The following is a 20,941-nucleotide window of genomic DNA, read 5'->3' as shown; positions in this document are numbered from 1 at the left end:
CTTTTCTACAGTCCAAATGTTCAGGTTGACTTTGACAGCCTTGATATAGGGTGTAAGCCTGTCACCCATACTAGAAGATATCCTGAAGGTCTGTGGCACACATAGCAAGAAAATCACCTGGTTTTGTTAGGAAAAAAAAAATAAATCATGAAAAATCTAAATAGGCATGCTCTGCTTACATTAGAAATAATACATTTTCAGAAAGGTAAATAATAGCTGGTATAACACTACAGGAAAGTGTTCCAAGAAAACGAGCTGTGATAGACTTGGGTAGAAGGTGATGGGACTGTTACTTCTGTCAGGTGATGCCATGTTTTGGTATACCCATGCGTAGAAATATTACTTTCATAACTGAAATAGCAGAAAACCTGGCAACATAACATTGTAATTGCTGTATAGATAACATTCATAGCAACCCCACTAATAGACCTGCCTGCATGAAATCAGTGAGCAGCTGTCTGGTAGTAGTCAGGACTTCTTGGGAATAGCAAATTCTATCCATATGATAGTAAGGAAATCTTAATATTTGTGTGTTACCCTTGTAACTCCATGGCAAGGTTCATCCAGATTCTCAGGAAAGTTTCCTAAGTACTGCAAGTGTCTCCAAGGTCTGTGGTACTACCCTTTCACTTTGATCAGTGCTTATTATACCAGCTGGGAATCACTTCTGTGCAAAGAGATGTTGCAAGATCAGTCTGCTGAAGCAATACTCCATATCCTTTCTTTAGCTTTTGTTGTTTTTCCTCTGGGTGATACACTTGCAGAGAGCGGAACAAATATCAGTAACTGTAAAGGAACTGGAAGACTACATTTGAAAAGCTTACAAAGTGGACACCTTTTGGCCTACTATGTCAGCTGTGCGTAAAGAAGTAGTGTCATGATGCAAACTCTTAAGTACTGTAGCACATAGCACTGCTTTCTCCTGTCAGAATTTTTAAAATATACCTGGCTTTCTACAGAGAAGCAGATTACAGGATGGAAGGAGAGTATTTTGCACCTTCTAGAAGCTGACCTTTGTAGTGAAATACAGTATTTTCTGGCAATCATCTGCTGCCTAATATGAGTTCTGGGAAATACCAAAGCAAATTATTATGGCATGTATTGTCACCATGCCAAGTATATTTCACTGTGGAAAATCTCTTGCTGCAATTTCTTCAACAGTTTTAAAGGATTTGAGAAGTCTGAAATATATTGCCTTTTAGTTCTTTGCTCTTTCTTCCAGAATATTATATGCTTAGTTTACTTAGTAGGCTATTTTGCAAATATTTTTATTTCTAAATTCTCTTGCTTCTAATTCCAAAGAGCTGATCATGAAGTCAGTTTACTATGAAATGAAATTAAAATTAGTACTATAAATTTATTGAGTACTGTTATTGTGTTTTGGTACTTTTAATCTTTGTCAGCATTCTAAGCAGAAGACAATGCATTTACGGAGAGAGCAGACTCTTCTTAGTTGTTAAACACACACACAAAAAGATTGTTTTTAAGAATATATATTCATAATTTTAGAATAAAAATGTTGGCTTCTGGTTGGCATTTGCTAGTAGTTAATGACATCTCTTAGGAGCTCAGTTCCTTCAAGTAGCTCTCTGCCAGATGATACTTTCATCAGTCAGTCTCTGATTGACTTCTGTAGATGTTTGGAGAAATAAAGGCAGAAATATTTCAAGAAGCATGTTTGTTTTCACTATAAATGTCTGAGCTTATTTGGTTTTCTTGATTTGTTTTTTAAAGTTTGAGTGGATAGATAACAATTTTATGTAAATATACTTTTTTCTTGAACACATTTTTCTTGTAAAAACAGCTTAATGCTAAATGTATATTAGGTATTCAAAAGACAGTTAAAATTGTATATGTTAATTACAGGTTTATCAATAGATTATGTGGAGAACAAACTTTACTGGATCAGTTCAGGAAATGGAACCATAAATAGATGCAACTTGGATGGTGGTAATCTTGAAATAATAGAGTCCATGAAAGAAGACTTACCAAAAGCCACAGCTTTAACCATTATGGGTAAGTACAGTTGTAATAGCAATAATTTTCAAACAATTGGAAGCTAATTAATTATGAACTGTCAAAAACTTGTAAAAGTTATTATTTTAATGTAGATAACACATACAGCAAAAGTGAGACTTGGTTTTGTGAGAAACATTTTCATAAATAGACGAGTTGGATTTTCAGATGTCTGCTAATATTCTTTGTATTCAATCGATTTTTTTCTTTTTTATACATTGCATTTTAGAAATATTGGGATAATTTAAATATTTTTAAACATTAAAAAAAAAACAGAAGAAGAGAGGTAACATAAGTAAAAATTATTAAGCAGAGTCTTTAAGTTGGAGAATGCTGAATATTATGAGAATATATCTTTGTCGATTCAAATGTTTCTTATATGTACCTTCATCTCTTGCCCTTTCTAGGGTACAGTGTGTTAAGAAATTACAGTTTAACTCAGAACTAGTGTTTTATTTTCTTCTAAATGCTTTTCACACCTTTATTCTGGTTTAATTCAACATAATTTATATTTATCTTGGATTTTCCACAAATAAGTTCTGTTGATAACTTGATTTTTGTTGGTATAGTTGACTCATCAACTACCAGTCTCTTTTAAAATGTATTTTATTTGATTAACTGTATAGTGCACATATGGCTGGTGTGGTTTTGAAAATTACTTCAAATGAACCCCAAAGACTTTATACACACAGTGTAAGTTGTTATATTTTAAAGTAAAAGCTGCTTAAAGAGTTTTATTGTGAAACTATTTGGCCAGTATTGAGCTGTAAATGCTATCAAAATCAGTTAGAGAGGGGATGCTTTTATATATGCATTCATAAACAAAAGCAAGTTTTGTGTCAGAAGGAGTCATGAATGTTAATATGGAAAAATTGTCTTTCATTGATTTGATTGTGACTCGGAATTGAATGAATGGATGACGTTTACTCCAGGGAACTGTTGAAGATCTTTAATATGAAATGTTGTAAAGAATATTTGTCCAATACTGTCACTGAAACATATAGGGTATCGTCTTTATCTGTGATTTACAGAAACTATAGCAGTGATGATCCATTTGGGATATAGAATAAAGAGTTTACAGCTATCATTTAAAGAAGAGTGTTTCATTCGTGTTTGTATGAAAGTAGATTTTTTGCCGGTGTGGAAAGGCAAGAACTTCTATGACTTAGTTTTCAAACATATATACATATAATATCACTAGTTTGTGATACCTTGTTTTTGTGGGTGATGACAAACCTTCCTACTCAAAATTGATAAACACAAGATGTGTTTACTTTTTTCTGTTTGTTCTGCTTTTTTGTTTTGTCTTTATTTAGGAGCCATAGTTTTGATAAACTGCACTATGACATTTCAGTATGATTGTATTGATACAGTATTGTTTTTATTGATACAGTATTGCATGCTCTGACTGAAAAACATGAAAGATTTCTGTATTCGTTTCTCCTGTGTGTTTTTATGTTGTGGAACATACTGTAGCAACAAAGATGCCATCTATTTTCTTGAAGTGATGGTAGCTTTACATCAGCTTCTTATATTCACGCATTTTTGTGTGTAAAACAAGTCAGAGCAGAAAAAAACAATACAAAATGAAACAAGAGATCAATAAATGATAAGCAATAATAACTATTGAGAGATAAATAAAGAAGAATGAATAATTTGTTGTAACGTAAGATTTAATATGATAGTATGTGAAAATTTAGTACCCCCATTGATCTGTTAGCTTACAATTTTAATAGAAAGTTTTAGCAGGAGAGTCGCAGTAACTGTGTGTTTATTGCATCATTTTTGGTCTGTTTCATGAATTTTCCTCACTGCTTTTACCTAGAAATGTGGTAAATATTTAAACCACAACATGAACTAGAATATTTCTTCATTTTTGGAAGGGGGTGGGGGGGGGGTGGGGGGGGCAGTTAACATTTAGCAACTAAAATGAAAATAGACATGACATATGTGCCAAAAATCTTAACCGTTTTCTGGCATTTGGGTTCCACTCAGTGTTAGAGTCCTGTAGGCTTTTGCTATCTTTTGCATTTTTCTGTCTTCAGCATTTGGTACCTATCCAGATAAAAGTAGTATTTTGGAGAACTTCAATTTTTTGTTAATGTTATGTTATGATCATATCATGTCGTATCATTGATTTATGCTTCCGCTGGGGCAGAAAGAAGAGATGGAGTTCAGTGTTTTCAGACACTCGTGGTAGAGTAGTCTCGACAGGTCGTAATACATTGGTCAGTTGTTTTTGATTGTTAGAAACATTATCGTTCTAAACAGCTAAAACCAGGAAAGATTGGAGGGAACCTCAATTCATTGTGAGGACAGAGCGAGTTGGTTTTACTTGCATAGTGACCATAACGTGATCTGAAAAAGCCCTGGTTCTTACAGAGGGCAGCTGTCTGGCCAGCTTTTTGCTCAGAAAACTAACGTGTCTTTTGACAATTTCCACGAGATTTAAGGAGATTTTCTTACAGTTTACATTCCTGAAATTTTTTTGTAACTAACCACTGTAAACTGTTTGGAAGCTAACTGCTACTGTTTCAGATATTTACTGTCCTTTCCAGACTCTGTTTAACATTTTCTGACTATTAGATCCTTTAAAATCATGTTAACAAAAAAGTTGGTGTCAAGGTTTATCTTTGAGAGAAATGGAAACAAGTTATGTAATTCACATCTTTCTGTATTTTGGATCTTGTATTTATTGTTTTTCTACTCAACAGTGTCAGTCATTTATTTTCCATACGCTAAGCTCCAGAATTCCTAGTCTTCTGGTTCCTGCCTTTGCCACTTCTTTTTTGATGCATGATATATAAGAGATGAAAATTATATTCCATTTGAAAGCAAAATGTTTGAATATATACAAAATTACTAGTTTTTCCTTGCCCTTAGGCATATAAAAAATTAATTTTGCCCTTGCATTTTTGTATTACAAAGATGTTGCTATCAATCCATGATGAAGTCACATTTTCTGGTCTGCTCTTCCAAACTTTTTCTGCAAAAGCACATTCCCTCTGTGTGAGCCAGTGAGTGCAACATCAGCTGTTTTTTAATTAAATTACTATTCAGAAATATATGTTAATGCTTTGTACAGTACTTCCCACTGTTCATCGTCTTGCATGTGGTCAGTGGCAGTTTTCTTCTGCCACTGTACTGACAATTCATTTTATTGTGTTCAACTCCTGTGAAGTTTCTTGTGGTCTTTTACAAGCTTTTCTAATTCATCATGCGCATTTCCATGCATAATTTTTAACACCTACTACAGACACCATTTACAGGTTCATATAAAATTTATCTACTTTTACAGAAACTTGGGATATTCCATGTGAGAGAATCTACAGTGGTACTCTTTTCAAGATTAAGAAAATGAGAAAACGTTTTCTATACTTGTCTTAAGATTTGATTGAGTTTAAGATATGATATTCCATATCTGACTTTGCCACTTTTCCTGGTAGCTGCTGTCTCTGTGTAATCAAATTACATAGCTGTATTTGGCATTCTGTATAAAGTCTCATTTCCTGCCTTCGAAGTTGCTTAGTGATTATGGTTCCTTGACTCTAACTGAAACTGGCTGGATATTTACTTGTGTGAGAACTTTATGTTTCTGGATTGATGAGCAGAGTCATTATACAGCAAGATTTTGATTACAAAGGGGCTTGCAGTAATATCTAAAGTATTTCCAAATTGATGTAGTCTTCCTTGAATGTCCCTAAATCAAAAATTGAACACTGCTAGAGAAGTATTGATTAGTTACTGTAAGGTTGTAGCTGAGAAGAAAACGATGTCGAAATCTTCCATGAGAGATATTTGGTTGGATTTTGTATCAGGTCCTCACAGAAGTAGTTTACACAAAATCACAAAATCCAGCTCACTTAATTAGAAAATTGGAATATGATATAGTAGAAACCTCAAAGGAAATGTTCTATGGTGATAAGTAGTAGCATTTCCCTAGTCATTCTTCAGTAGCATAAAATACAGTAACTGAACATAGTGAATGATTCTGTGAGTGCATAATATTCTATTGAAATTCATTCAGCAGTGCAACCAAATTGGAGATATATATTAGCTTCTCCAAAAGGAAGGCTGATATTAGAACAATGTCTTTTCAACACAAACTGTATATAATACAGCCATCAAGGTGTACTACCAAACAAACAAACAGACAATAACAATTACAGTATTTCATTTTAGACAGAGCATCTTGGTTCATATTACTAAAATATATTTATGCTGACATTTACTTTATGTCATATGGTTAGTTGATATATTGGTTGTTTGATTTTTTTTTCTCTTTTATTTTTTTCTTTTTCAGTACATAAAGTTTTGAAAAAAACACTACAATCCATTTCTAGTAACTCAAATGGTGGAAGCTGTGACTTTGCTGAATGTAATTGTGAAATCAAAGGGGCTGCTTAGATCAGGAAACTTCAAATACATACACCTTAATTTTCCAAGTCATCAGTCTTCTAATTGCTGTAACACCATTCATTACATTAGCATTAATATATGAAATATATCTAGGCAATTTGCCCAGTTCTGAGTACAGTACATAGTTGTCTTCCATAAATACTCAAACTATCATTAATGAAAACTAATGGTCCATCAAAATTTGCATTCAGAGTACTGCTTGAAATCTCCAAAGGACTGTCCACAATGCTAGTGTAGCAGTTTTTGGCATTTGAAATTGCTGTTTCCCAATATGTTGCTGTGCTTAATGCTAATTACCCAACAAAATGGATAAATACAACAATTTTAATATATATGATAACACAGTTTCAGCAACAAGATTGTAATTAGTGATCGAGCAACATTCTTGTTAGCATAATCAAACAAATCATTTAACTTGAGTTTGATGTTTAAAGATTTCAAACAGAGTTGCTATTTCTTCTTTGCTATTTTCTGGAAGGAAATTGTTTTTATGCTAGTCAAGTGGTTTTGTAAAATAATCGATTAGATTTAAAAAATAGAAACAGATTAATTCAGCTTAATGAATAACCTTTTGTGTGTGTGTGTGTATGTGTGTGTGAGTCTATGTTGTGGTGGGTATCACACATCCAGTGGTTTCTGAACAACTAAAACCTGTATTTTTTAGCTCTAAGGCTGTAATATTGGTGGTTGGAGGATGGTTCAACCAGATGATCTTCAAGGTCTTTTCCAACTGTTATAATTCTATGATTTTACAGCTGAACAGCTAACACCAGTTAATGCTTCTTGGTAGTTTTAAGAGATTCGAACTTGAGAGGCTTGTAGTTCAAAATTTGATTATTATTGTTTTAAAATATATCTTAAATGTCCAGATTTGCATGTGTTTCATCCCCTTAAATTTTCAGATTGCCTTTCTCCTTTAATTCCCCATATTGTATCCATATTTCTTCCAAAAGCTTGTAGTGCACCACGTAAAACCTCTGTGCTAAATAAAAATAAATACTAGCTCAGTAAGATCTTACAAGTTATATTTCTAAGTAGTATTTATCCAGGTGTCACGTTGACAAGGATGGAAGAGCAAGATAAAAGAATCATTATGAAGTGTATTTTGGCTATTCTCTTGTGATCTTTTTTGATTTGCCCTTTTTGATAGTATAGACATCATAAGAAACTACCTAACCACTGCATTTGCAGTCCACTACTCTAAGGGCTAGTAATGAATTTGTATTGTGCTGATTCATCCTCTATTTCTTGTGTCTGTTGTGAAGGGAGGAAAAAAAAACTGTATGACCTTGCATGTCTGACATCACTGATGGAAATTGTCTAGATGCTATTCCCTTGAGCAGCAATTACCTCATCTAGTAACACAGTAAGCTAAAGAGGCACATGACTGAACATCCAGTTGGTGATGCAGAAATGGTTTGGCTCTATGCTAATACCTAAAGGGCGAAAGGAAACTATGTGCTAAGGATAATTACTACTGATTAAACCTCCTGATTAAGCACAGGTCATGCTTTCATCTCATGGCAAAAGAATATGCAAAGTTGGTTATTTGGGGATTATGCCTGTTTGCTCTCCAGAGATAGTCATCAGATTGCTGTTTTGGTAGGCTGTCAAACCATAGCCAAGCATGAGTTTCACATAAAAATACTAAAGAAATGCCTAAGAATTTGGTCACCTCTTTGTAGTAAATGCTACAAAACATCAAAATTTTATACATTTTGCTCTCTTTCTGTACTCCAGCCTTATAGCTAATTTTATGGGTGGGTTTGGATACATAAAACTGTAGGTTCTGTTATATACCATGCACAGTATGACAGTCAATGCCAAAATTATTTAATTGGCTATTCTTATTAATGCTCAAATACAGATTTTGAATACTGAAATAACTTAGAATCATAGAATGATATGAGTTGAAAGGGACCTTAAAGATCATCTAATTCCAAGCCCCTGCTCTTGGGAGGGACACCTTCCGCTAGACCAGGTTGCTCAAAGCCCCATCCAACCAAGCTCAAAGCCCCATTCAACATATGTAAAATTATTTCATGCAAAAAGCTGAACTAAGTTTATAGGATAGATAATCCGTTATTGTGGGTCATAATCTCATGTAACAAACAAACAAACAAACAGAACCCCTCCTATTTTCATGTGGACTATATCATTCAGTTACCACTATATTCTTACCTCACATCTAAGTCTTTTTTGTTGTTGTTATAATTCATGCCATCAAAATTGAGCACAGTAATTTCTTGTTCAAAAGATTTTTATAAGCTACTATTAATTTAACAGAAAGATATCACAAGACGATCTTTTCAGTCAGCAAATTCTAGCACCTTTGGATGTGTAGGATGATAGATTTCCTTTAAAATTAATGTAGAAATAAAATGAACATAGAGTATGCCAAGTTGGAAGGGACCCACAAGGATCACTGAGGCCAGTTCCTCGCTCCACACAGGACCACCCCAAAAATAGGACTCTATGTCTGAGAGCATTGTCCAAATGCTTCTTGAACTCCAGCAGCTCGGTACCACAACCACTGCCCTGGGAAGCCTGTTCCAGTGCCCAACCATCCTCTCAGTTTCACTGGAGATTTCCATTTATGTCTCCAAATCTTCATATTCAGAATATTTCAATTCTTTAGACTGTCCTGTCATCACATGCCTGTGCAAACCACTCAGTAAATGCTTTTCTTCCTTTATATTTTCAAAGTTTATATTATTTTGTGGAAGTACAGTTACTGCAATGGATAATAATTTTTTCAGGTCTGCAACTTTCATCATGAAACACTCAGCTATCTGGCTCTCTATATTAATTGTCTTAAATATTAAAACTGCATCATAGCCAACAATTCATTTAACTGATAGGAAAATGAACTAGAAATTAACACACAATATTTGTGGGAAATGCAGTGTTCCCAAAGATTAAAAGTTTTTTGATATAGCGTTTTCCTTCTAGTTCATCTGCAGTACTAACTTTGTCTTTCTGAAATGAAAATACTGATGATGTTAAACTTGCAATTATATGGACTTGCTCCATTTAATTATTTCATTTAAGATCTTTAAAAGATACATAACTATTTGGAGAAAAAAGGAAATGTTCATGCTTTTTTCTTCATGTAGAACATTGCTGCAAGATAGTATTTCACAGTCATTAATATTTTAAGTGTCATGAGTGAAATGTTAACTCACTGCAAAGCCGTATATTTTATTAACCTAAACATGTCCATATACTGCCATTTACATTGTTCCAGTTTAAAAATACACATACAAAACTGAAGATAATTCTGAAGAAATTCAAATTTCTGCTATAATTTCTTTTACTTTCTCTGTTGTTTTACCTTTCTTAGTTATATTTAATATTTTCATGAGACCCATATTTTGTTGCCCTCAAGCCTGTTTGTCAAGTGTAAATCTGAGGTAAGATGCTATTAAAATGGTAACTTGTCCAAAAGGCTGAGAGTAGAAGAGAGTTGCTAGCACTTGCTTTTATGACACTTTTTTAACTGCGAGAATATAACAGAGATAGGTGAATGAAACCTTGTTTCTTTGCTAAAGCTTCCTAGAAATGTAGTACCAGAACTACATTTTATATGATGGATTAAATTTTACTTACAAAATAACTTAAATTTCTTTATTAATGCAAATATAGGAAATCATCTGTGGCTGAGGATTGGGGCAGAAGTATAACTTCAAATTTATAGCATAAAAATCTGTATCTTTCTGAAGTGATAAACTACAGTGTTAGTCAGTCACTAAGGTGGCTGACTTGACTAAGTCAAGAGAAACAACCTGCAATGAGTTGGAAGGAGATCATCTTACTGCTTAAGTGCTGTCGAGGGAGTAAGGACTCAGGTAGGGTGTTGTGGCATTTGAGGGAAAATGAGAAACAGGTATTGTGAAATACATTACAGACTGTGGAACTTACATGTCAGCCTCATACTTGGAGGCCATCACATCAAAAATCTGTGTATATTCTAGAGGCATTGAGGACTAATGTGTTCAGGACATGAAACAAGATTGGCTATGGTTTCCATGTCACTGTTTGGCCATTAGTTCATTGGAGTTTGAGTTTGAAAAAACTGCTTAAAATTATATTGTGATGCATTGGAAGGTAGAGTCTGCTTTTCAGTTTTTCCATGATTTTTTAGATATTGATTATAATTTGTTTTTAATTAAAAATTAAAAGCATTAAAAGCAATCTTGTTCACTTGTAAAAATTTATTCTACAGGGCAAAATCAGTAGAATTTCCATTAGCTAGGCATTTTAATTTAGGATTTTCTCTACAAGTACCCTCAAAAGAGCAGCTTTTGCAGCAGAAGTGAAACTGGCGAAGACTGGTTTCCTGTCTTCTGCATCTTAGAAACACAGTAACTTTGGTTTTTCTCTCTATTTTTATCCCAGTAATGCCTCCAGTGGAAAACTCCACATCTTCCTTTATCCTAAGAGCTCAGATCAGTTTCTCCCCTCATCTTCTGCTCCATTCTACTGCAAGGACCTTCCTCCATTCTCAATTCCAAATTTTGCTATCACAATACCCTGTTTTCCTCTCATATTTTTAAGTGTCCACACTTTTTTTCTCTCCACTCCATTCTCCGTCTTCTCTGTGTCAAAACAAAGCACATGCTGTTGCCTCTCTGGAGCTACTCATAAAGTGATAAGCTGATCCGTATACGTGTGCCAGCAAATGGAAGGGATTCGACCATTCAATCATTCAGCTATTTTGCAGTATACTGGGGCTCAGGCAGACAAGAGTTTGTACTGGGTGGCTTGTGAGCTTGTCAAGAAAGTATGACATATACATGTTCTTAGTTGTCCTTCATAAGGAAATCTGTGTTTTGGTAAAGATTGTGTTATCTTTGCATTGATTTTTTCCAAGTTTTTAAATAGTAATTAGCAACTAGCAGAAATAACTTACATCTTTATTGTGAAAAATGATATATGGGATGTTGATGTTCCTGTTGCACCTAAAAACAGTTAGCAGTGCTTTGCATTGGATTTGTTTGGCTGACTAGAAATATCAGGAAATTCTTCACTGCAATAATGCAATGTCTGAAGGATGACATTAAGAGTTAGCATTGGCTAAGTGTTTTCTGTATGTTTGGTATGCTCTGTGTTTCAGTCTCTACCAGACAGGAAAGGACTGTTTTGCTTTGCTTCCAGCAACCATTGAGATTGATGAATAGATGGGAACAAGCTGGCTGAAATTAATTGTGATAAAAATGAAAAGATTATGTTATAAGGGAAACAACTGAAGGACTTGGCATTAGTTAGGTAAGGAGCTTTTCACTGTGAACATTGTGTTGGAAAGAATTAGCTGAGTTCTCATTTTGGAAGTAAGTTTACGTTAGCTAGTGTTTAGTCTTAAAATTAGACAGTAAGCAATATTATTATTATTATTATTTGATCTGACAGAAGCTTGCTTGCCTTTCAGTAATACACTTTTGTAATTTCAGTGCATTCTTCACTTTGCTCTAGACTGAACTATTCTGAACTATTGCCATGTACATCGTGGAAGATTATTTATGTAGAAGATATTAGTTTGCATTAAACAAAACATCTCACATTCAATGTGTAATGCTAATGCCTGTGTGTGCGAAATTTAAACGCTTTTTATTTCCTCTCTTGGCACATGGCAAGTCACAAAAGCATGTCATGGTTGATTTCAATACCATGATTCTGAAGTTTTGATAGTCTCAGATGTGGAGCAAGGGTGAGCAGTCCTTGAGTATCCCTAGTTTACAACACTTTACTAGTCCCTGCCAGTATACTATCCCAGAAGCTGTGCCATACTACAGAGCCATTGTCATCCCAGTGTTTTCTTTGAAACATGGGCAGGAAGTAGCTGTTGTGGAAAGTTTTTCTAAGATCTTGATGTCATCCTTCAGAGCTATAATAAAGCTAATAACTGAGGCTTTTTATATGCATAAAAATATAAAGAAATAGCGAGAAGACTTACTTAAGGGCATTTCTGGAGTTCTGATTTCCTTTCGTTTCAGCCTTTTCTGTCTTCCAAGCCTTAGCAATAGGGAATAAAAGTGTTCTGTAAGAGCTGCTGGGAAGGTTTTCAAGTGTATATTTCATATTCTTTTCTTCTGTTTGCATTATTTGCTCTCGATGTGTTTCTTGATAAGTCATCTTTGTTTTGTTTTGTTTCTTTTGGCTTTGTGCTTGTTGTGACCTCTATTGTAGCCCACTTATATAACTGCATGAAACATGAAGTATTCAAAACTTGGTAGGAATATTGCCCCAGTAAAGGTTTGAGGTAACATAGTGAAGTTTACATTGACTTAAACCATCAACACTAGGGCATTTTGTTAGCTTTTGTTAGATTAATATAATGCTAACAAGCTCTTTAACTGCAGAGGTACTTGCATTAATTCCAGCAGGTGAAGAGTCAGTCTCAAAGTTGTATGATGAAAAATGGCATTGATGAATGTTGTATTTTTCTGAACAAAACTAAACAATATCTAATGTTGATATTTAAATGATATTTCACAAATAAAATTTTCCTGAAGTGAAGTAAGTGAAATGGAGACAATATACATCTCATGTATACATTTCAGTTTCTTGAAATTTCTTTCAAATAACTTTTCTTCCTACACTGTTGTTTTAACTGTTATGAAGCACATTATTTTTGCATCAATATGACATTTGTATCATAATTTATTTTTAATGAAAATTCACATTCCACAATAACTGATGTGGCTACAGGAAAATGTTCAAATGTAGTGTTTCTGTCATCATTTCACATAAAATCCTGTCTAAATTTAAATGAAATATTTGTGACTCAAGTCACTTTCAATCCCACCCTTGAAAAATATGCTGCATATACTGCAATTGTGCATCGTGTGAGAATTTTCTGTCATTAATTTTTGACAAGTATTCTGTATATGTGGATTGATTAGGATGATTTGAATTTTTATGCTAGTATATCCATAGTATGTCATTTTTTTCTCTTATTTTAATATCTCATGTAACATGATTAAAAATGTTTATTATTAATGTAAGTTGGTGTTTTCAATAATTTCTTACTCAGTAACGAGATTCTTAATGATTTTTATGATAATTGTCATACTTATTAATCTGAACACTCAAGACAGTAAAAACCTAAAACTTGAGTTCCTGTCATCTCGATGTACATAATGAATGGTTATATCAAATTCTGAGAACAAACCCTGTTTAGCAATAGTATTTGATATGTGAATAATGTTTTGTAACTTTCAGTTATAAATTGGATATAATTCACAGGTTTTCCACTTCATAATGTGTGAAAATCTTTCACCTAAAGAGAAACAAATTTATAAGTCCAAAAGTCTTTTTTTTTTTTTTTTTTTAAGAAATACATTATTTGTTCTTTGTGCAATCTTGCCTACAATTGATCTAAAAATTAACTTGAAAATCTTCTCCCCCCCCCCCCCCCCCCCATTAGGTTTCAAACGTAAGTAATTTGATAATTTTCCTCTTAATTTTAAAAATTTTACAGATAAAAAGCTTTGGTGGGCAGACCAGAATTTAGCTCAGATCGGTACATGTAACAAAAGAGATGGAAGAAACCCAGCTGTCCTGCGAAACAAAACTTCAGGTGTTGTGCATATGAAAGTGTATGATAAGGCAGCACAACAAGGTATGTAAAATTTTGAGCATGTTTAACCGGCTCTTAGACTATGTAGTATCTTTTCTTGCGTTATTTTCCATCCATTCTTCAAACACAGTAACATTCATTTCATTATAATTCAGTGATAAAATATTTAAAATATTTAATTATTGAATAAATTATTGAATATAAGATAATTGATTTAGCATATCTGCCTGATGTATTTTAATTAGATGTTTTCTACAGTTTACGCTGTAATGAGTGTTGGAGTTCCTTAAAGTCTAAGTTTAAAATTTTTAGTCAGAAAATAAGAGTTGATGTGTAAACATCATCTCAAATTTTTGAAAGTTTAAACAAATGAAGTGTTAACAGAGAATTCATTAATATTCTAAATTACCTATTGGCTTTAAGACAGCTTAATTCATTTAAATTGACAGAAATGACGGCAGCATAAATCAAAATTTAGACAACAATAAAATGGGGGAATATTACTAATACTGCCAAAACTTAGTTGGCAAAGTGGAAATTAAAATAATATGAAAAAGTGTAATTTGGGGTTATGCATATAGTTTTATGAATTTGGAGGTGATTAGAGATGAAAAAATTTGGGAGATTCTTTAGAAAGAGATTAGCTCTGATTCCAGCTGCTTTCAAAGTGCTGATGTTTGCACTGAAAATGATGACGATGAGATCTACAAATGGTTTTGTTTTGTGGAGAATCTTCAAAAAGAAAACAGGATGGAGCTAAACTGTCTAATATTTGGTGGAAAATAAGTAGTCTAAGCATGGAGCTAAGCTGTCTGATGGACAATAAGTAGTCCAAAGATCTCATTAGCCAGCTTTTAGGTAGGGAGGAACATTTAATATCTGGTTTTATTAACGTACACATGACTTGTGATTAAGTGCAGTTGGTGTCTTTGTTAGATACATGGAGTTGTGTTGGACATTTGGTGTCTCCTTATATTTCTAGTGCGAAGGATATATCCGACAGAGTGCTCTTCTTACTAACCCAGGATTCTATTTCTTGGCCTGTGTGGGTTACTGAGTGTGCTCAGAAAATAGTGAACAATGGTTGCATTTCACTTGAGAAAAATCTGGCACTGAGGCTTATCCGTTGTTGGGCACTACAACAAGAAAAAAATCCTAGGTTGACCAAATACATTTGTGTGATCCTAAGACCACTTAACACAGTGGGACTCAAGATCCTTAAAAATAATACTGATTTTGACCTAAAGTACAGGATTAATACAAATATTTTAAGTTTGTAAAATAAGTTACTTAGAAACAAGGGGGTTCTGCTTTTTTTCTATTGCAATGGAAAGTCACACCATGTTTTCTCATTGTACAGTTGCTAGATTTTTCACTCAGAAATTTCTCCCTGGTTGGATGACACCTTTATACTTGATAAATACACTAACTGATGTACTAGAATTATCTTTTGATCTACAAAATTTGCTATTTTTATTATTATTAATCTTCTATAACTAATTTTAGAAGTCCTAACATCATCTCACAGAACTCAAGTGTGAAAGAAAGGCTTTTGGGGCTGCTCCACTTCTTACTCTAGAAGACCATATATTACAGCTTTGTGCGTTGACAAAGCCATTAAAGTTTTACCCTTTTATTTTTTTTTTTTACCTTTTCTCTTCCACTTTTGAATGGAAGATGAATGCTACAAATGGCACAGGTATGAATAAAGGTGGCAATAACTTGCTTTTGCATGTATGAGTTATGTGTGCACCAGCAGTCAGACCCAAATCTTAGATATGCATCATCTGGGTCTTCTAAAATCTTTTCTTTGAATGATTAAGATTCAGTCAGGGTGGGTAGTCATTAAAATTACAGCTAGCCATGGAAAAGTTAATCAACAGATTTGCTCCATAGGAATTTCAACTTTTTCTCTCAAAGATCACACATTCATCACCAGTTTGTTATGCTTAAGATGTCTATCAAAAAGTCTATGAAAATGTGAGATTAGTTTCATTATTCTCAGCCTTCACTTTCAGGGCCCAATGTTATTAATTCAGTTCCATATTGAGCACTTCCCTTGAACACTTGCCATTTTACCAAATCTAGGAAATACCAAATGTGCTTTGGAAGTCTTGCCCTTAGTTTTAAATGTGGGAGAATCGCAGAATGGTTGATGTTGCAGGTATCTTTCGTATTTGTACAGTTCAATCATTAGTGCACATTTATGACTTCATATGAAGAAATATCTCAAAGTTAGGAATACAGAAATAAATGCAGTGAGTACTGTTTAGATTCAAATGGGTTTGGTAACTTGCAATCAACTAATTCCTTGTATGTCATAGTTGACTTAAGTGTTTCTTCGTGATGCTTCAAATTTCTGAGGTGTATTTATTGTACTTTGTACAGTGTTCGTTACTTATTAAAAAGTATGTATTAAAATGAAATGTTCTAATTAAGAAGTAGGATCATAGAGCTATGAGATCACATTGGAGTGCATGTAAATTTTACTAGACAAGTGGTAGTTCATGAAGATGCAAGGTTAGTATACCATTTGAATTAATAAAATATGATCCATGTTTTGCTAATGGTCTAGAATAAGACATGCCTTCTGGACAAAAATTAGTGAGATTTCAGTGTTGCTATTCATAAACTTAATATGATATTTTCAGTTTTATCATATGTTTTTACTATAAAAAAGACATTGTTCAAAAAAATGTTATTTTTTAAAAATACTGTGAGGGGGGAAAAAAACAACTCAGTACACAGGTAAAATACTGTGAGTGCAGCATGACAAAATATATGAATAATAGTGTAGCCTGAAATATTTTGTGCATATTTCCACTACAAAGACTTTACCTGAATAAAATTTGGTTTTGTTAATATTAATAAAATGATAACAACACTCATTTTTAGTCAGGATTATACTGTTAAAATTTTGTTGCCTCTTGTGTCTTCTCCCCTATTATGTTCTAGGCAGCAATTCTTGTCAGTTAAACAATGGTGGATGTTCCCAGCTCTGTTTACCAACATCAGAAACGACCAGAACCTGTGTTTGTACAGTAGGCTACAACCTTCAAAAAAACCGCATGGCATGCAAAGGTAGAACTGTTTTCAGTATTTATCCGAAACTTTGTGGTTCATATTCTTGAGGTGTTCTACGAGCTAGCTTTTTACAAAGAAAGAAATGTTTAAAAAATTGTGTGAAGAAAAAAGAACTTTTCCTGTATCGTAGTTGGACTTCTTAAAAATTCCAAGTTGCACATCATCATGCTGTGTAATTTCCCTTAAACTTAGAAGTGTTCTATTATATGAACTTTGAGATTAATGCAACAAAGTACTTGTTATAATTCTATTTGTGGAAAGGTGTGATTCATCTCAAATGTTTCTTCCCACTTAATAGAAATAGATGCTTTTGGAGTGCGACTAACACAAATGTAGACATTTAAAATGCATCACATGCGTTGTTCCCTTAAACAATGCATTTCTGTGTTGTCTGTAAAGGAAGTGTGTATGATTAAATGAGGTGAGAGGAATCTCACGCCTCAGAAGATAATTTACAAAGTCTTGACTCCTGCTTTCTACAAGTTCTGTAAAACTGTCTATTTAATAAATAAAGTGCACTGGAAATATATATTTACTGAAAATAATAATGCATATGATAAAAATATATGCACTGAAAATATTCTTAAACTTCTCATAATTCAAAATATTTTCTCCTTAGCTTTATTTTTCATTAAATCTAATTACTTAATCATAAGATGGTGCTTGAAATGTACATTAACTCCCTTCTATTGTAAAACTGTATTTATCATTTAATTATAAATATGCCATAATAATTCTTGAATGTGTTTTCAAAGAGCTGGATTTATCATTCTAGAAAATTACGGAGCAGTATTGGAAAACTATGTCTAGCGCATATTAATTCCTCAAGTCTTGTTGATTGGGAAAGTCTCCATTTTGTTCTCATTACCTATTTGATTTTCTCCTTAGGTATTGAATCATTTCTTATGTATTCTGTTCATGAAGGGATTAGAGGAATACCTCTTGATCCAAATGATAAAATGGATGCTTTAATGCCTCTATCCGGAACTTCATTTGCTGTGGGCATAGACTTCCATGCAGGTAAATATTTTGTATAGTTTATCATATAAGTGGAAGATATCTTATACCACTCCTATAAATGGGAAAAAAATAAAAAAAAAATTAAATAATTGCAACTATGTATGGAGGAAGGGGAAGTTGACTGTATATTACAGTGGAGTAATAAAATCGTTAATAGTTTTGAAAGAACACATTGTTATTGCTGAGCCCCTTTCAGTTCTGCAGTAGTTAATCTCAGAAAGGGTTTGAGACTTGGAAGATTTTGCTTCTCTCAGAAGCAGAGTCTTTCAAATTCTTCATTCAGTTTTGTTGTACTTAGTGTGAGCTGGGAACCCAGAGCCACTGTCACACATTTTTCCCCAGATTTCTCTCTATAGTTTGTTCCTGCTCTTACTCATGCTATCATTGTGCCTCTAGGCATTTGTATCTGTGGCGGGTATGTAAAGGTGCAAAGGAGAATAGATTGTACTCTATTAGTTGAAATAATTGGTTTGAATGTTTACAGACAAAGCTCACAAGGCCTAGGAAAAAAGGTAATTCTCAATGAGTACTTTTTATGTTGAATCTTGAGCTACCAATTTTTTATTGGCAAAATGCATTACATGGAATTCATTTTAACTGTTTGCTAATAAGCTGCCTGAGGACTGTACTGGGGTATGAGGCTGTTGATACTTGTGCGCAACACTCAGCAAAATACTTGTAGAAGCTGCAGAAAATTGCAGATAGTTGTTTCCTGTTTTATGGCCATGGTCATTTCCAGGTACTAATTCTCTTTTCAGATTCCAGCAATAGAATAGATAAATAGATGCTGAAGGCTTCAAATTGAGTATAGGCTTTCCTTCCATCTGTCTGAAGCCAGAATTGACTTCAGGAATCAGATGCTGAAGGGAATTTTCATCTCCATTTCTATTAATTTCCAGAGTAATTTGGAAAATAAAACAGGTTTGTACAATTACGATATTAAGTGACAACCGACAGACAGCATTGATGCACAGTTCTGTGCGATGCCATCCACTTTTATAAGTGAACGGAGTCTACAACAAAATAAAGGCCAGCTGCTTAATTTGAATTCCTATTGCCTTGTTTCCCATGACATGGGTTTTCAGTGGTTGAGTCCTACTGAGAATGTTATGTTTTATTGAGATACACAGGACTTTGATTATTAGCATAAGAGAACCCGTGAAAATTGCTGTCTCCATAAAATGAGAGGGGCTTATCACTTGGATCGTTTGGATCTATCTCCAAATGTAAACTGGAACTCAGCAAATGTTGGAATATTATTTGTATTTGAAACCCACAGGGATCCTTATTAGTTTAGTGCAAATTAATTTAGTGAGTATTTTCTATGAGTCTGTTTTCTATGTTTTTATTATATCACTATCAAATTTCTCTCTATTTTTTTTTCTAGTTAAATTTTTTGCTACTGCCAAAATTTAATCTGAATGATTACTGAAGGAAATGACTGTATAGGCAGTTTGGCACTGTAGTTCTTCAGAGCACTGAATATTCTGGAACTAAAAATGATAGTGTTGATAACCATTCCTTTGTTTACTCTGACATATTACTGAAATTTTACAGTTACTGACGTAGGTACCTGGACTGAAGTAACTAAATTAATCCAAGAGTCCTTATCATGTTTTTTTCTAGGTAATGATACAATCTATTGGACAGACATGGGTTTCAACAAAATCAGCAGATCTAAACGAGACCAAACATGGAAAGAAGACATTGTTACAAATGGCTTGGGAAGAGTTGAAGGCATTGCAGTGGACTGGATAGCAGGTAGGTGTTTACCTGCCTGAGGTATTGTCATGATTTCTGACAGTATACTCATGCATTTCAGCTCAAGACTAAATAACTCAATTTGCTTTCAGTAATTTAGTTTTGTTTGTTTGCTTGTTTTTGTTTTTGTTTTTTTTTTTTATTATTATTATTATTTAACATGGTACAACTGTTTTTTTGTGTGGAGGTTGTTTTTTTATTATTATTATTATTTTTTGGGGGGGAGGAGGAGTCAGTTTTATTACAGCCAGGAAAAAATCTTTAAATATCTTGGACACTATTTCATATATCAACAGTTTCAACTGTGACAATCATAAATACAAGTTTATACTTTAAAGCAGAAGGCTGACTAGGACTAGAAATTAAAAATATTAGATGCACGTAATTTAAAATATAGCAGTTAGTTTCTGGTCTTAACTTACACATTTAAGATTCACTTCTCAAGAATTCACTTTTCAAGTAGTGTTTTCTTTTTCCAGTAACTTCATGGTATTTTTCCTAGGTAACATATATTGGACGGATCATGGCTTAAACTTAATTGAAGTTTCCAGACTCAACGGCTCATTCCGATATGTAATTATATCCCAGGGTTTGGACCAGCCAAGATCTATTGCAGTACATCCAGAAAAAGGGTAACATGACTGTGGCTATTTGTATTTCTTTTAAAGTCTGCATGTTAGCCCTGAAGCTTTTAGAAATCAAAACCTGAAAGGATTGTTTTGGAATGTATTGTTCTGTAACTAAACACAGGTGGAAGAAAATGTTCTTAACATATGCTGAGATTTTTCATGAGTCTCTATCTAAATGAAGTACTGTATCTTCTTTGCACAAGTTTTTATCTTCTAAGATAATCATTTTCACTGAAGTGCAGACATTGATTGGAAACTTGCTTAAATCTGTTGAGTACTTCTTAAGTTTCCAGCAAATCCAAAAAAGTCACACTAGGTAATGAAGACCTCAGTGTGATGATGAAATAATAGAATGGTGTAATCCTTGACAGTTATAAATTCCTGTGTCATGTAACATCATCATGCAACAATGAAGAAAATTACCCAGGGTGGC

General features: G+C 33.6%; 1 protein-coding gene across 12 annotated transcripts in view; it reads left to right on the top strand.

The window, feature by feature from the left end:
- The window catches only part of LRP1B (LDL receptor related protein 1B), a 684,970-nt gene that overhangs the window by 498,945 nt on the left and 165,084 nt on the right, over positions 1-20,941 (top strand). For all 12 annotated transcript variants that reach the window (XM_040561328.1, XM_040561327.1, XM_040561326.1 and 9 more), the window contains 6 exons: positions 1,867-2,016; positions 13,916-14,056; positions 16,970-17,095; positions 17,987-18,118; positions 19,745-19,879; positions 20,382-20,511. In XM_040561328.1, coding sequence (XP_040417262.1) covers positions 1,867-2,016; positions 13,916-14,056; positions 16,970-17,095; positions 17,987-18,118; positions 19,745-19,879; positions 20,382-20,511 — 814 coding nt within the window. The remainder of the gene's footprint in view (positions 1-1,866; positions 2,017-13,915; positions 14,057-16,969; positions 17,096-17,986; positions 18,119-19,744; positions 19,880-20,381; positions 20,512-20,941) is intronic.

The sequence above is a fragment of the Cygnus olor genome, chromosome 6 (assembly GCF_009769625.2).
Source record: "Cygnus olor isolate bCygOlo1 chromosome 6, bCygOlo1.pri.v2, whole genome shotgun sequence".
In the NCBI taxonomy this organism is placed as follows: domain Eukaryota; kingdom Metazoa; phylum Chordata; class Aves; order Anseriformes; family Anatidae; genus Cygnus; species Cygnus olor.
The sequence above is the reverse complement of the archived record's forward strand: the minus strand, read 5'-3'. Positions and strand labels throughout refer to the sequence as shown.